The sequence below is a fragment of the Gambusia affinis genome, linkage group LG18 (genome assembly GCF_019740435.1).
Source record: "Gambusia affinis linkage group LG18, SWU_Gaff_1.0, whole genome shotgun sequence".
In the NCBI taxonomy this organism is placed as follows: domain Eukaryota; kingdom Metazoa; phylum Chordata; class Actinopteri; order Cyprinodontiformes; family Poeciliidae; genus Gambusia; species Gambusia affinis.
In genome coordinates, this window is record NC_057885.1 from 2,893,929 (window position 1) to 2,906,534 (window position 12,606).

The 12,606-nt window shown below is 39.2% G+C and overlaps 2 protein-coding genes across 2 annotated transcripts in view; both read right to left on the reverse strand.

The window, feature by feature from the left end:
* mta2 (metastasis associated 1 family, member 2) overlaps positions 1-4,396 on the reverse strand; it is a 38,205-nt gene extending 33,809 nt beyond the window's left edge. Inside the window, exon 1 of the mRNA XM_044097836.1 lies at positions 3,930-4,396. Coding sequence (XP_043953771.1) covers positions 3,930-3,957 — 28 coding nt within the window. The 5' untranslated portion in view covers positions 3,958-4,396. The remainder of the gene's footprint in view (positions 1-3,929) is intronic.
* A 501-nt stretch (positions 4,397-4,897) lies between these two features.
* The window catches only part of eml3 (EMAP like 3), a 45,003-nt gene continuing 37,294 nt past the window's right edge, over positions 4,898-12,606 (reverse strand). Inside the window, 10 exon segments of the mRNA XM_044097835.1 lie at positions 4,898-6,034; positions 6,036-6,105; positions 6,193-6,291; positions 6,488-6,575; positions 8,801-8,898; positions 9,309-9,397; positions 10,249-10,316; positions 11,413-11,544; positions 11,685-11,810; positions 11,921-12,072. Of these exon segments, the coding sequence (XP_043953770.1) occupies positions 5,938-6,034; positions 6,036-6,105; positions 6,193-6,291; positions 6,488-6,575; positions 8,801-8,898; positions 9,309-9,397; positions 10,249-10,316; positions 11,413-11,544; positions 11,685-11,810; positions 11,921-12,072 (1,019 nt within the window). The 3' untranslated portion in view covers positions 4,898-5,937.

Consider the following 12,606-nt stretch of genomic DNA (forward strand, 5'->3'; position numbering starts at 1 on the left):
TCATAAACTTTAAAATGTTTACACCAACAGAACCTAATTCGCAATTGTAGAGTAAAAATGAATTGTGAGTTTAGGTGAAATTAAAATGGGAGTAAATTGCTGTAAATTTCTAATGAACTCCCTCCATCCTGTCCAATATATCATCTTCACAAGTTTACACAATAAATCTAAATTCTTACGACAATAGAAAGAATTTCATGAACAGAGTTCTACTGTAACTGTCATGACGACACCAGTGTCTGAAGGCCTCAGACGTTTGCTGGAGAGCATTACACATCACCCTGAATTCACATGGTGGTGGCAGAGTTATGCTGTGGGAATGCTCTCCTTCAGCCAAACAGAGGGGGTGTTAGAGTTGATGGGAAGATAAATGGAGCAACATAAGGGACAACCCCAGAGGAGGAACTGTCAGGCCCCTTCCAGCTTCCGTCCCTGCAGCCATGATGGGAGAACATTCATGTTTTAGAATGTGATCCCATTCTAAAACAGTGAAGCATTCTAAATTGCTGCACAACAATTGGAAAAAAAAAATGTAGCCATGACTTAGTCTGCTGTTGGCTGCTTTGGTAATGAGATGATTGTGCTGCAGTTTCTTAATGACTTTAAAAACCACTTTAACGCGCTCCGAAAATATTTTATGCTGCATTAAACAAGAGTCAACAGCTTTCTAACAGACATAGTTGGCCTGAACATTTGGTACCTCTGTAATTAGAAAATATTTATTACAATCCAATCCGAGCAGGACTTTGCAGTATTGCTATTGCGCTAAGAACAAATTGGCAATTCAACGTGAAGGCCTACATTAACCTGATTAAGAGATTGAAAAAGATTTTTTGCTGTTTCTCTTCATCCAGTCTGCTTGAGTTTTAGCTGTTTCACAATGAAAAATCAACAGAAATTTTAGACATGGTGTTGGCATGTCTACAGTCTACAACTGTCTATGCACAGTCTACAACTATAATGGCAGCAGTTACAGTTGTGGTAACTGCTGCTGTTCTATAAAGTAATGAATCAGAGGGCTGTATGCTAATTTATGTCATGCTTTTTCTGAGATGTATGTTTTCTGCAACGCCAAAGAGAAGACAGTAAGCAGCTTACAGTCAGACTTCTTGTTTTAATCTCTTTTTTTAAAGGAGTAAGAATTTTTAATCCCATGTGACATGTAAGTCGTAAATTTCCGATGATTATCAGGAATTTAAAAATGTTGATTTAAAGGAGGCAAAATACTCTCTCAGAAACACAGTTGCACCTAAAGGCTTGTGCAAACAAAGAATTGGCTTGTATTTTATGCAGCAGCTGAAGGAAGAAAAAATTTCCTAACCACAAACTCTAAAGGGCAAAGCTGCATGACACTACCCGTTCTAGGAAAGCTGCTCTGCTGATACCAGTACATCCAAAGTTCTGGTATCAGCAGAACTTTGGAAGTTCAAGTTGGATTCGGGTCCCAATGCGACCTGTGGTTCATTGGAGGCAAAACTGGTGTTTCTCCAAGTAAACTGAAACATACTTAATCCCTTTCATATTAATTTTTAACCTAAATGAATGTTAAGATTCACATCTTGTCAATGCTCTGAATGTTTTTCTAATTAATACTTAACAAGTCTTTGTGCAGTCTCTATACGTTTGAGAATAGCATTTAACTTTTCTGAACAGCAACAACACTAAACGAAACAGAACTTCGAGTTCTAGAGATATCTTAATGTATTTTGTGTTAGTGAACACCACCTTTAATTCCTCTATCAATCTAGGTTTTGTTTACAGTCATACATATGTGACAAAAATAAGTAATGAACAATCGACTGTAAAGATCCCCGTCTATGCACCATATTGTGCAGACCAGTGTTTAATCAGTATGACCTAAATACCCAGCAGACCCTTGTGAGTGCTGACACACAGCTAAGCCTGCCACACTGTCCATAAAACATGTCTGTCTCTGCGACAACACTCTCCGACTGAGAACACCTCTTTCTAACGTCGTAACGAGATAACAGACAAAGCAACTGCATGAAAAATAAAAAGTATGCTTCTCCAAACAGTACTGGTAAAAGCTACGCGGACAAAAAAGGATGCTAGCCAAATGACAGCTACAAGTTTGTGTCCCTTCACAATGCCCATGTTTACTCCACAGTACTGACGAGGAAGCCTTCAGAAGTACCAAACATGATTCGGTATGTACAGCATTTCTGCTCACATACACCTTTCATTCAGTGGGATTTTACAGAAGCCATTATTCTAATGAGAAAGTTTCCCAACACGGAAATTGGAACATGTATTCGGGTATTTTGCAAGTATATAATGCACAAAATATAACATAACTCCGAGTGTTCAGCTGACCAAATTCTATTATTAAAGTTATGCGAGATTTAAACTATTCTATTTCAAGTAATTTTTAAAAAATAACGTTCAGTCTGTACCATCAGGTGGCTGTAAGCTAACAAATTTTAGCATTCACGGTTAACTTTGCTAGCGTAACAAATGAAGCAGTATGGCGAAGCCAAGCTAGCTGCTACAGACCCCGCGAGGTTCTGCCTTTTTAGCGGCTAATGCTAATAGCATGGAATTTCCATTTTCACTCTCCAACATTAGCGCCAATTTAAAAATTATTCCGCGAATGTCCAACTACATGAGCAAATAAGCTTTCCAAGGTGTCATATCCGAGTCCGTAATTAGTTTTTTTCCCCAAAAACTTTTCAGAGAACAGTTCACGGAACCCGACAACAATCCGCCGTGGGATATTTGTGGAGACAACTATATAGCCGGGATATCGCATTAATGTTTGTAAAAGTTGCATGTTTCAACTATGGTGTAACATTAAGTAACAGTATTAGATGTATTGATTAAAAGGGTTAATATATTTCTTTGCAAAACCCCATTAAAATCGTATGTTCCAATAGATTGTGGCGTTCTTTCAAACCAAACTTGGAAGAACGCACGAAGGCTAAGTGACATTGAAGTCGGCATCTGATCCGAAGTTTCAGACCCAGGGCTGTTGCACGGATTTTAGGGATTCTGGAATATTTCTTATGAGAAATAATCAACTTAGCTAAGTCAGAACTGTGCTCTATTACGCTACTCTGCCTGCACATTATTTTACACACAGTATTTGATTAGAGAAACTTCCCTTGTTATTGTTTAAGGTGGAAAATACAAACTCTATAGCTATTTTGGCATAAATGTACAGTTGGGTCCTGCATGCAATCAGTTTATTTTTAGTCAAATCTGTAGTAAAGTATTCTACGCTGTTTACAGACACTTTCATGCAGTTTGTAATAACATCATTCTCTTTATGACAACATATGTGCAATGTTTTATTTTGCATTAGAAATCACATTTAATATTAAATCCATCTGAAAACTCTTAGAATGTTTAAGACTTCTTTTAAAGGCTTCAAAACACAAAGATTCTAGGATTTAAAGGATTTAAAGTTTAAAGGACCTGATCTATTGCCAAAATATAACAAACACCAGAATAGACTAGAATAGCTGGAAAACATCATGTTATTTATTAAAGCATTCCATTCCAGGTTTGACCTGTCCAAGAACTGTACGTTTCAAACTAGATCATTTATTTTCATGTACGTTTACAAAAATTGTGTTTAAAGAACCTTTAGACAGTACCGAATAAGTCAGTTTAAGTTGGGCCTTTTGGATTTAGAATTAGACCTGATCTAATTTAGTCCTGTTCTCTAAAAAGCATAACAAATTTTTACTCAAGTGTCTAATCGGTATGTATGAATCTAAAGCTAACTTCAGCATCATCGAAAGCTAGGCTAAGCTAGCTTGAGTTAGCAGCTAACCGAATAGACAGCTAGCGGCTAGCCACCTGGGTGTCGAAAACGAACAATCACATCGTGTGCGTGCGTGTATGTGTGTGTGAGTGTGTGTGTGAGGCAAGAGGGGGGGGTCTCAAATATATAAACCATTCCTTACCTCCCACTCGGTACATATTGGCCGCCATCCTCTTGCAACCTGTATTAAAATCAATTCCAGGGTATTCCCCGCTTGGGTAAAAAATATCGACGGCTTCTCTTTTATTCCTTCATTTATCTCAGACACCCCCGCCGCGAAACAAAGCCGGCTCCGGGCTCAAGCCGAGCTGTGGCGGGTAAAAAAGTTAAAAGTTTCCCTTAGTAAAGCTCCGGAGACAGTCCCCAAAAAACAGAAGTATCCTCTTTTCTTCGGCCCCTCAGACGACCTTCTCCTCTTCTTCACTCACTCATTCACACGCAGCTAGCCTGTCTCTTACTCCACTCTTCCTCCCATCCTCCGCTCCAAGCTTCATCCTCCTCTTCTTCACCTCCGCTTCAGCACACACACACTCGCACACGGAACACTCACTCACAGGTCCCCTCCGACAGTGCGCGAATCGTCATCTTCGGCAATTGTCGACAATCTCCGGCAGAACCCACAACTTTTTTTTACTGGGTCCTGTTTAGTTAAGAACTTGACCTTTGGCATGCATGAGTAAGAACAGGGCATTTCGTGCAAAACATTTTCGAAAAATATAATGCTTATTAAGACTTGATTAATCATTTTTGTAATGAGTCTTCAAAAAAAGTATAAGAGAAGAGTGTAGATAACAAAACCCAGTTCATGTAACAGAATTTTTTGACTGCAATTTATTTCCCACTGTGAACCTAAAAGATTTTGCATTGCTTTGTCTTTAAACACAAGTACACTAAAAACTGATAAATTTAGTGTTGTATTGCAATACAAAACTTTAAACAAACATACACCAAAACCTTAAGCTTTATGTGTTTTCATTCTACATACTAAAATTAATATTTCTAAGCCTTTAGGAATAAATATCACAAAAATTCCTACAATCAAGATGAACTTTCTATTAGTTTTGTTTAGACATAAATTTGAAATCTTTCATATAACATTTTAGCCAGAGCTGATTTTAACATCTTTAATAATTTGTACTTTATTTGTGTTTTCAAGAAAAACTGCTAGTTGTAACACAACACTTTCAGTACTTATAGACACTCTTACACATTTCAGTCAGACATGGTGATGAACCCTTTTAACAAATGAAATATTATCTGCTTTACATCTGTTTGGCTGTTACAAAAATCTAATTACAAGTCAAGAAATTTCAGCCAGATCAGAAGTTCAATTTTAAAAATCAAACCCTAGTAATAAATGTATTGTTTGTGTTTCCCCATTATATCCATACAGAATAATATTAATACAAAATTTTTTTCAACCTACTTTCAGTTTTCACCGAGATTCTCAACAAAGCGCAGTTTCGTTTTAAATGTACATCTCACATTAAAAGGGTCAACACTGCCCCCTAATGACAACTAAATAATAACACAACTTTCAGTTTTTATTTTTTGTTTGTATTAATAATCAATACAAAAATAATAAAATAAAAACACATTTACTACAAGTAATAATTTTCAAGTACACTGATCTAAGGTCACAAAAATGAATGAATTAGTAAGATAAGCAGGGTTCGTGTTGACAGGAGTTGTTTTCCATCTTGTTTCATAAAGGCACAGAAACAGCCAACACTGGTCACTTCTGTTTAAAGTACAAAAATATAGAATAGCTTTTCTATAGGCACTATGGCATACTGTATGTTATAATGCAACACGTAAACTCAACACGACTAAAACAGGCATGTTCACAGAAACTATAAGGTAAATAACAGTCACATTATGCACCACTCAACACACATACTAACTTTCCTCACCACTTACACATCAGAATGCAAAAAATTCTGTTACATGTGTCAGTTTCAGATGGATTTATGAAGTTATGGTAGGAGGTTAAAACATTTAAAACATTTTCCCCTGAAGAGAATTCCTCTGTGCTCATAAGACTGACGGCAGTGGTGCAGCAGAGGCTAAATGAAGCTGAGCTCTGATTAGCCTCAGTGGCTGTGAGCAGACAGCTTCCTTCCCTTCACTGGCAGCACCAGCAGCTCCATCTAGCTGGCTGGAGGCTCCGGAGAGCTGGTGGAGGTGGAGGAGGCAGAGGCCAGCGTCTCCCTGCTTTCTCCCACCCCACTTCCAATCACCTTCCACTACCACCTTCTCATTGTGGGAGCGACACAGGGCGTTGATGTCTGTTCCGTCTGAGCCCTCCAACCACACACCTGCAAACCACAGAAATACTGGCATCAGCCTACTCCTTATTCCAACGCCACAACGTTTACTTGCAGAGTGTGTTTGATGCTTCTCACCTATGACATGGAAACCCAGCACACAAGTGAAAGAGGCCCATTCTCTGTCTTTGCTCTCAAAGCGGTTCCTCAACAGCTTGCATCCTCCTGCAATGTCCCCTATTAAAACATATTGAGAGAAGTTAAGAAGACTCTATATAAGAAAGATGTGCTCCAAGTGGTTCAAGCCTCTCCACCTTACGGTCTGCAGTTACTTTAGCTGATCACTACTACATATTTCTTCCTGGTGTAATAATAGAAAAATTTTTTTCAGTTTATAACATCTGTAGCTGCACAATTCTGGATGTGTACTTACAGTAGAGGATCTCATAGTCGCCTGAATTTGACACAATGTAACAGCTGTCTTTGGACCAGTCAAGGTGAGTTATGAAGCTGGAGTGTCCCTAATAGGAAAGACATATATGATTGTAGATTATTTTATTCTTCAGTTTTCTTTTTCTTAATAAAGAAAATGTCATTATAAACATTAATATAAGACTGTGGTATGGATTTATCTCAGTATATCTATGTCGACATTTTGACTTGGTCCCTCTAAACTTCTGTTCTGCTGAAAAGAGCTCAGAAACTTCTGCATTTTTACATCTGATAAGAGGAGCAAACCTCCCCCATCACTTCCTACAGAGGGACAGTAGAGAGCAAACTGACCAGCAGCATCCCAGTCTGGTTTGTGGCATGTAACACTTCTGACAGGCAACGTATACAGAGAGTGGTGAGGACAGCAGAGAGAATCATCAGGCCTGAGCTTCCTTCCATCCTTGACACCGCTTCCAGTCGCTCCCTGACCAGGGCTCGGCCAATTTCAAAAGATTTCTCCCAACCTCACCATAGTCTGTTCTCCCTGCTGCCCTCTGATCCAAGGTTCAACAACTTCAACTGCAGAACAATCAGATTCCACAACAGCCTCACCCCTCATGCCATAAGACTACTAAACTCCCGTTATTCCTTTTATTGTATGTATTATATTAATTAATTGATTTTTTTTTTAGCTTTGCAACTAAATTTCACTCAATATGTACATGTTAAATGTACAGATGGATGACAATAAAAAGGTATGTCTCACTGAAACATTCATCCATTTCACTTATTCTCTAAAAAATGCATTGCACACAGAGTGAAAAACTATTCTTTTCCATCCATCCAGTTTCTAACACCTTTGTCCCTAGTGGGGTCAGTAGGGGTGCTGGTGCCTATCTCCAGCGAGACATTTCAGGTAAGAGGCGGGGTTCACCCTAAACAGGTCACAGGGCAACAGAGAGGACAAACAACCATGCACGCACACACTCACACCTAAGGAGAATTTAGTCTCAAAGAGACCAATTTACCTGGCCGTCATGTTTTTGGATTGTGGGAGGAAGCCGGAGTACCCGGAGAGAACCCACCATGCACAGGGAGAACATGCAAACTCCATGCAGAAAGACCTTTTTTTAATAATCATAAATACCTTTGCATTATTATACAGAAAATGAAAATGAAAAATTCAGGCAAGAATAGACCAGTCAGGACCAGACTCATAAAGAAATATCTTTAATGTCGAGATGTTATGCTATGATGTTATGGACTACACAATCATGGGGAAGACCGATGATTTGACAGCTTTTCAGCAAAATGTCATTTCTAAGGATGTTGGCTGTTCAGTGTGCCACATATTAATGGAAAGAAGAGTATAAGGAAAAGTGTGTCAGATAAGTCCTCTCTTGAAAGGATTGTACAGTTAATTCTATTCAAATGTTTGTGTGAGATGCCCAAGGAGTGGAGCACAGCTGCAGTCAGAGCTTCAAATGCACATGAATCCAGGACCCGGGCTGCAGCTGTCACATTCCTTACGGTAGCCACTCCTGAAGCATCTTACCTGGGCTGAGGACCAGTGAAGGTTTGGAGCTTTATGTCATCTGCTGTTTTTGGTGTGTTGGGTTATATCAAGTCAAGAGTAAGTGCAACCTTCTACCAGCAATCTATGCCGCCCTCTGCTGACAAAGTTTATAGAGAAGTTTTCATTTTCTGGCAGAATTTGGCAACGGCCCAACACTGCTAAAAGTACCACTTTAATCACCATGGTAACACCAGAAAACTGGCCTGATCTAATATGGAACCGATGGCCTGTTGTCAAGAAGAAATGACAGGCACCAGAACCGACATCAGTAGCAGCAGATTGGTGAAGGCTGCTACCGAGGTAACCTGGTCTTGTTGCACACCTCAGTAGAACCACAGGCCGATGCCTCCATACCTCGCTGCATTAATGCAGTAATTCACGCAAAAGAACCCGAATCCCAACAATTGAGAGCACATGCTGTACAGTACATGGACAGCTCATGGTGGGTCCTTTTCAGCAACCCCACATTTCAGTATTCAAAATCTGATTTTTATTGGTCTTTATCTCGCTTTGTAAGTGGTGCAGAGCAAATTTTCAAATTTTTAGACAAAATAATTTTTGGTTTTATTAGCTATAAGCCACAATCATCAAAATTAACAAATGCTTAAAATATATCACTTTGTTGGTAAATCAACGCTATAGATGTGTTTCACATACTGATTGAATTAAAGAAAGAACTCAAATAAAAGTCTTACTTCTTCCTGCTTATTATGATACACATGCATGAAAGTAACTCACATTACACCTTCCGAAGCGACTGTAGCGGCGGCCACTCTCTGTCACACTGTAGATGTAGATGAAGTTGTCGTGAGAGCCTACAGCTAAAAAGCGTCCGTCTGAAGACACAAGAAGCCATTACTTTAGTTAAAGGGGACTTCCACGGTTTTTTACATTATTCCTTCTTTCTTTAATTATGTACAAAGAAGAAAATGAAAAAAAAACAAACAAAAAAACCCCACAGACTTAAGTAAATGTGTGTTTATATTCTATCGTTTTTTCCCCAAAAAGCGATTTTTTTAGTTTTCTTTTTTTTAAAATACATTTTCAAAAATCACACAGAAAAGTCATATAAATTAAATTTTGTGTTGAATTTCGAGGAAAGAAATTTATTTGATACAATTTAGAATAAGACATAAGACAGTGGAAAAAATAAAGAGCTGTGAATATTTTCCAGATAAACTTCTGAAACATTGTGATATGTATTACATTCTTAAAAAAAAAGGTGTAATTTCTGCAGGTGGCATACCTGGTGAATATCTCATGACGGACAGCTGTTCATTCCCATCTGTGGATTCAGAAATCACCTCCTTGGTTACCAAGTCGAGGACCACCCACCTGTCAGAGTTAAAAGGAGAAGCAGACGGTCAGGGAGCTGCCAGGTTAAACATGCACTGCTGCTGCTTTATGCTAACTAATCCAAGGTGAAGCTCGTTTTGTTACATTGTACTGCAACACCTCCACATTTATTGACAGCTGACATTTATTGACAGTGGAGTGTGCTACATTTATTGACAGACTCCACATTTTTTTTGACAGCTTGATAAAGGTGTCTAAAATGCCTTCATGTAACCAATTGAATGATAAATATAATTTAGAATTCATATCTCAGTAGACAGGTGTCTGAGGCTGCAGCCCTGCAGGGCATCGCCCTTTTGTTAAATAAATTACACTGCATGGCCAAAAGAAAGTTGCCAAATGGATGTAACTAAGCAAATAGGTACAAGCCTTCTATTGGATAATTGCTGCATGTTTCAGCTGGCAGCAAGTTATTTAACCCCAACTGGTGCAAAGAGTTGCTTCTCATTTTTGGTCGTGGAAAAGATGTCAGTCTGTTTGAGAAGAGTCAAATCATTGGCATGCATCAAACAGAGAAAATATCTAAGGAATTTTCAGAAAATACTAAAATTGGGTTGAGAACTGTCCAACGCATTATTAAAAACTGGACCTATTGTCTTTGAGGAAGAAATGTGGCTGGAAAAAAATCCTTAATGATTGTGATCGTTCCCGCAGGATTGGGAATCAAACCGCAGACAGCTGAGCTTAGGACTAATAGCCTCTGTTGAGCGGCTGCTCTGCTTCGAACTCTGCACTGTCCCTAATGCATCTATTTTAGATGATTTTAATGTGATCAGCAGAACTTCATATCATTATTGCATCATTATTATTTTGTATTTGTATTGCATTACCTTCCTGTGCTGAGGCCAACAGACACAACCGATCCGCTGGGGCAGAAATCAGCACACAACCCATACTCCTGTCAGAGACAAACACATCCATTTAATCTTTGTTGGATAAATGCAGTTTGTAAAAGCAAAATTGGGACATTTTCTAGTCTTCAGTAAAACCTTCAGTCTGCTTATCTTTCTGTTTTGAGCTTTACTTACACAAGGCTATATTTGATTATATTTCTGTAAGGATCTTATCTCTTGAAGCTTCATTAGCTTTAAAAGAATAACTAAATAAGAAGAGCCCAATTTTCAATGTGTTTTTGTTCTGGCACAAACTAATCAGCTAACTTTCTTTTAATAGAGTCCTCATCTATAATCAGTAGAGGTGAGATTGTTAGAGTCCAGCTGAAATCCCTTCACCAGTCAAGTCAGCACTCTGATTGCTATAAAACAAACATATATGCCCCTAAAACTGTTTGAACAACTTCTGAAACAAAGATTGCAACCAAATCAATCTTCTTTCTTTTGGAATAATCTAGCATATCTGGGTTATGTTACTTAGATTAAATAGTGTCAAAGTCTCCAGACGGCCAGAGAACACAGGAAGCACAAGAACATCGTTCTAAAGAGTATTGAAGCACAGAGCCCAGCTAGCTCAGGAATAATCACTTATATAATATACAGTACAGACCAAAAGTTTGGACCAAAAAACATACAAAAAATAAACAGGAGCAAGTTGTTCCAAATCTCATTTTTGAACACTTGCTAAAAAAACCAAAGTAGAATAAAAAGATAGATTATCTAATTTTATGAAACTCTAACAAATTTATGATCACCTCCAAATGCTAAGCACTTGTGCCTCATACAGGACCTTAGCATTCTATAATAATAATAATTCTATAATTAATTCAGCTACTGATCATTTGTCCATATGGGGGCGCTCACAGACTGTGCATAGAGCATTGAATTGCAAGGAAAAGTAAACAAATTTAGCATAACGTAAACAAGTCCAAATGAACTAATTCAACCTAAACATGCAGACCAATTTCAATTCAATTACATGCATTCCAGTTCAACCAGATATTCCAGAAAATTTGGAGATCAATAAGATGCTCTAAAAAAATTCTTAGTACTGCATGAGTTTAAAAAACAGAACCAAAGTCTAGAAGAAGTGATTCTTACCTCGAGGCTGATACACCAGTCCAGGTTGTGTTCCTCTGTGTTCCACAAACACACCTGCTTGTCATGGCTACAGGTGAGGAAGATGTCCTGTGAGGGGTGAGTAGCAAGACCCCACATCTCATCTAAATGACCCTGAGACACACACAGAGAGAGAAAGGCTGAAAATTAAAATTTCTCCCCTCCTGCTGCAGTAACAGCTGATCTGAACTGCTTGGTCCATTTACCTCAAGTATGCAAACAGAGCAAAAGGAAAAGTCAGATTATGATCATACCTGAACTATTGCAACAAACCCATCAGAGAAAGATCCTCTGAGGATTGCATTTCGGGTTGTACCAACCAAAAGTCCCTCATCATCCACAACAGCAACGGTGCGGACAGCCCCAAATTTTTCTGGAATCTGGACATAACCTCCCAGTTAGTTCCAACATTCCAGGCATTTCCCTCCCATGAGGAGGGAGGATGCTTCACACTCCAGATGTAACACAGACACACGCAGCTGCAGATCACCTCACACTCTCTCTCCGGTGCCAGGTCGGCGCTCCAGCGGATGATCTTGCGGTCCTTTCCCCCTCCGCTGAGCAGAGCTCCACACTTCAGGGTGCACAGGGTAAACACACTGCCTTCGTGTGCTTTGATTGGTCGAACAATCTGATAGGTTTCTGTTTGGAAAGCAAAGTGGGAAAGGAAAAGGTCAGGTCAAAGCTATATGGATTATTTTATTGCTATGACTTTATATTACATAAAATATATAAAGAATGAGGGCTGCACAGTGGCGCAGTTGGTAGAGCTGTTGCCTTGCAGCAAGAAGGTCCTGGGTTCGATTCCCGGCCGGGGATCTTTCTGCATGGAGTTTGCATGTTCTCCCTGTGCATGCGTGGGTTCTCTCCGGGTTCTCCGGCTTCCTCCCACAGTCCAAAAACATGACTGTCAGGTTAATTGGTTTCTCTAAATTCTCCCTAGGTGTGTGTTGTTTGTCTTGTATGTCTTTGTGTTGCCCTGCGACAGACTGGTGACCTGTCCAGGGTGTACCCCGCCTCTCGCCCGGGACGCAGCTGGAGATAGGCACCAGCAACCCTCCCAACCCCATTAGGGAAGAAGGGTGTAAAGAAAATGGATGGATGGATGGATATAAAGAATGAAATCCGTAACGTAATGTCACCTTGACTTTGATATTAGAATTCTAATATCAAACT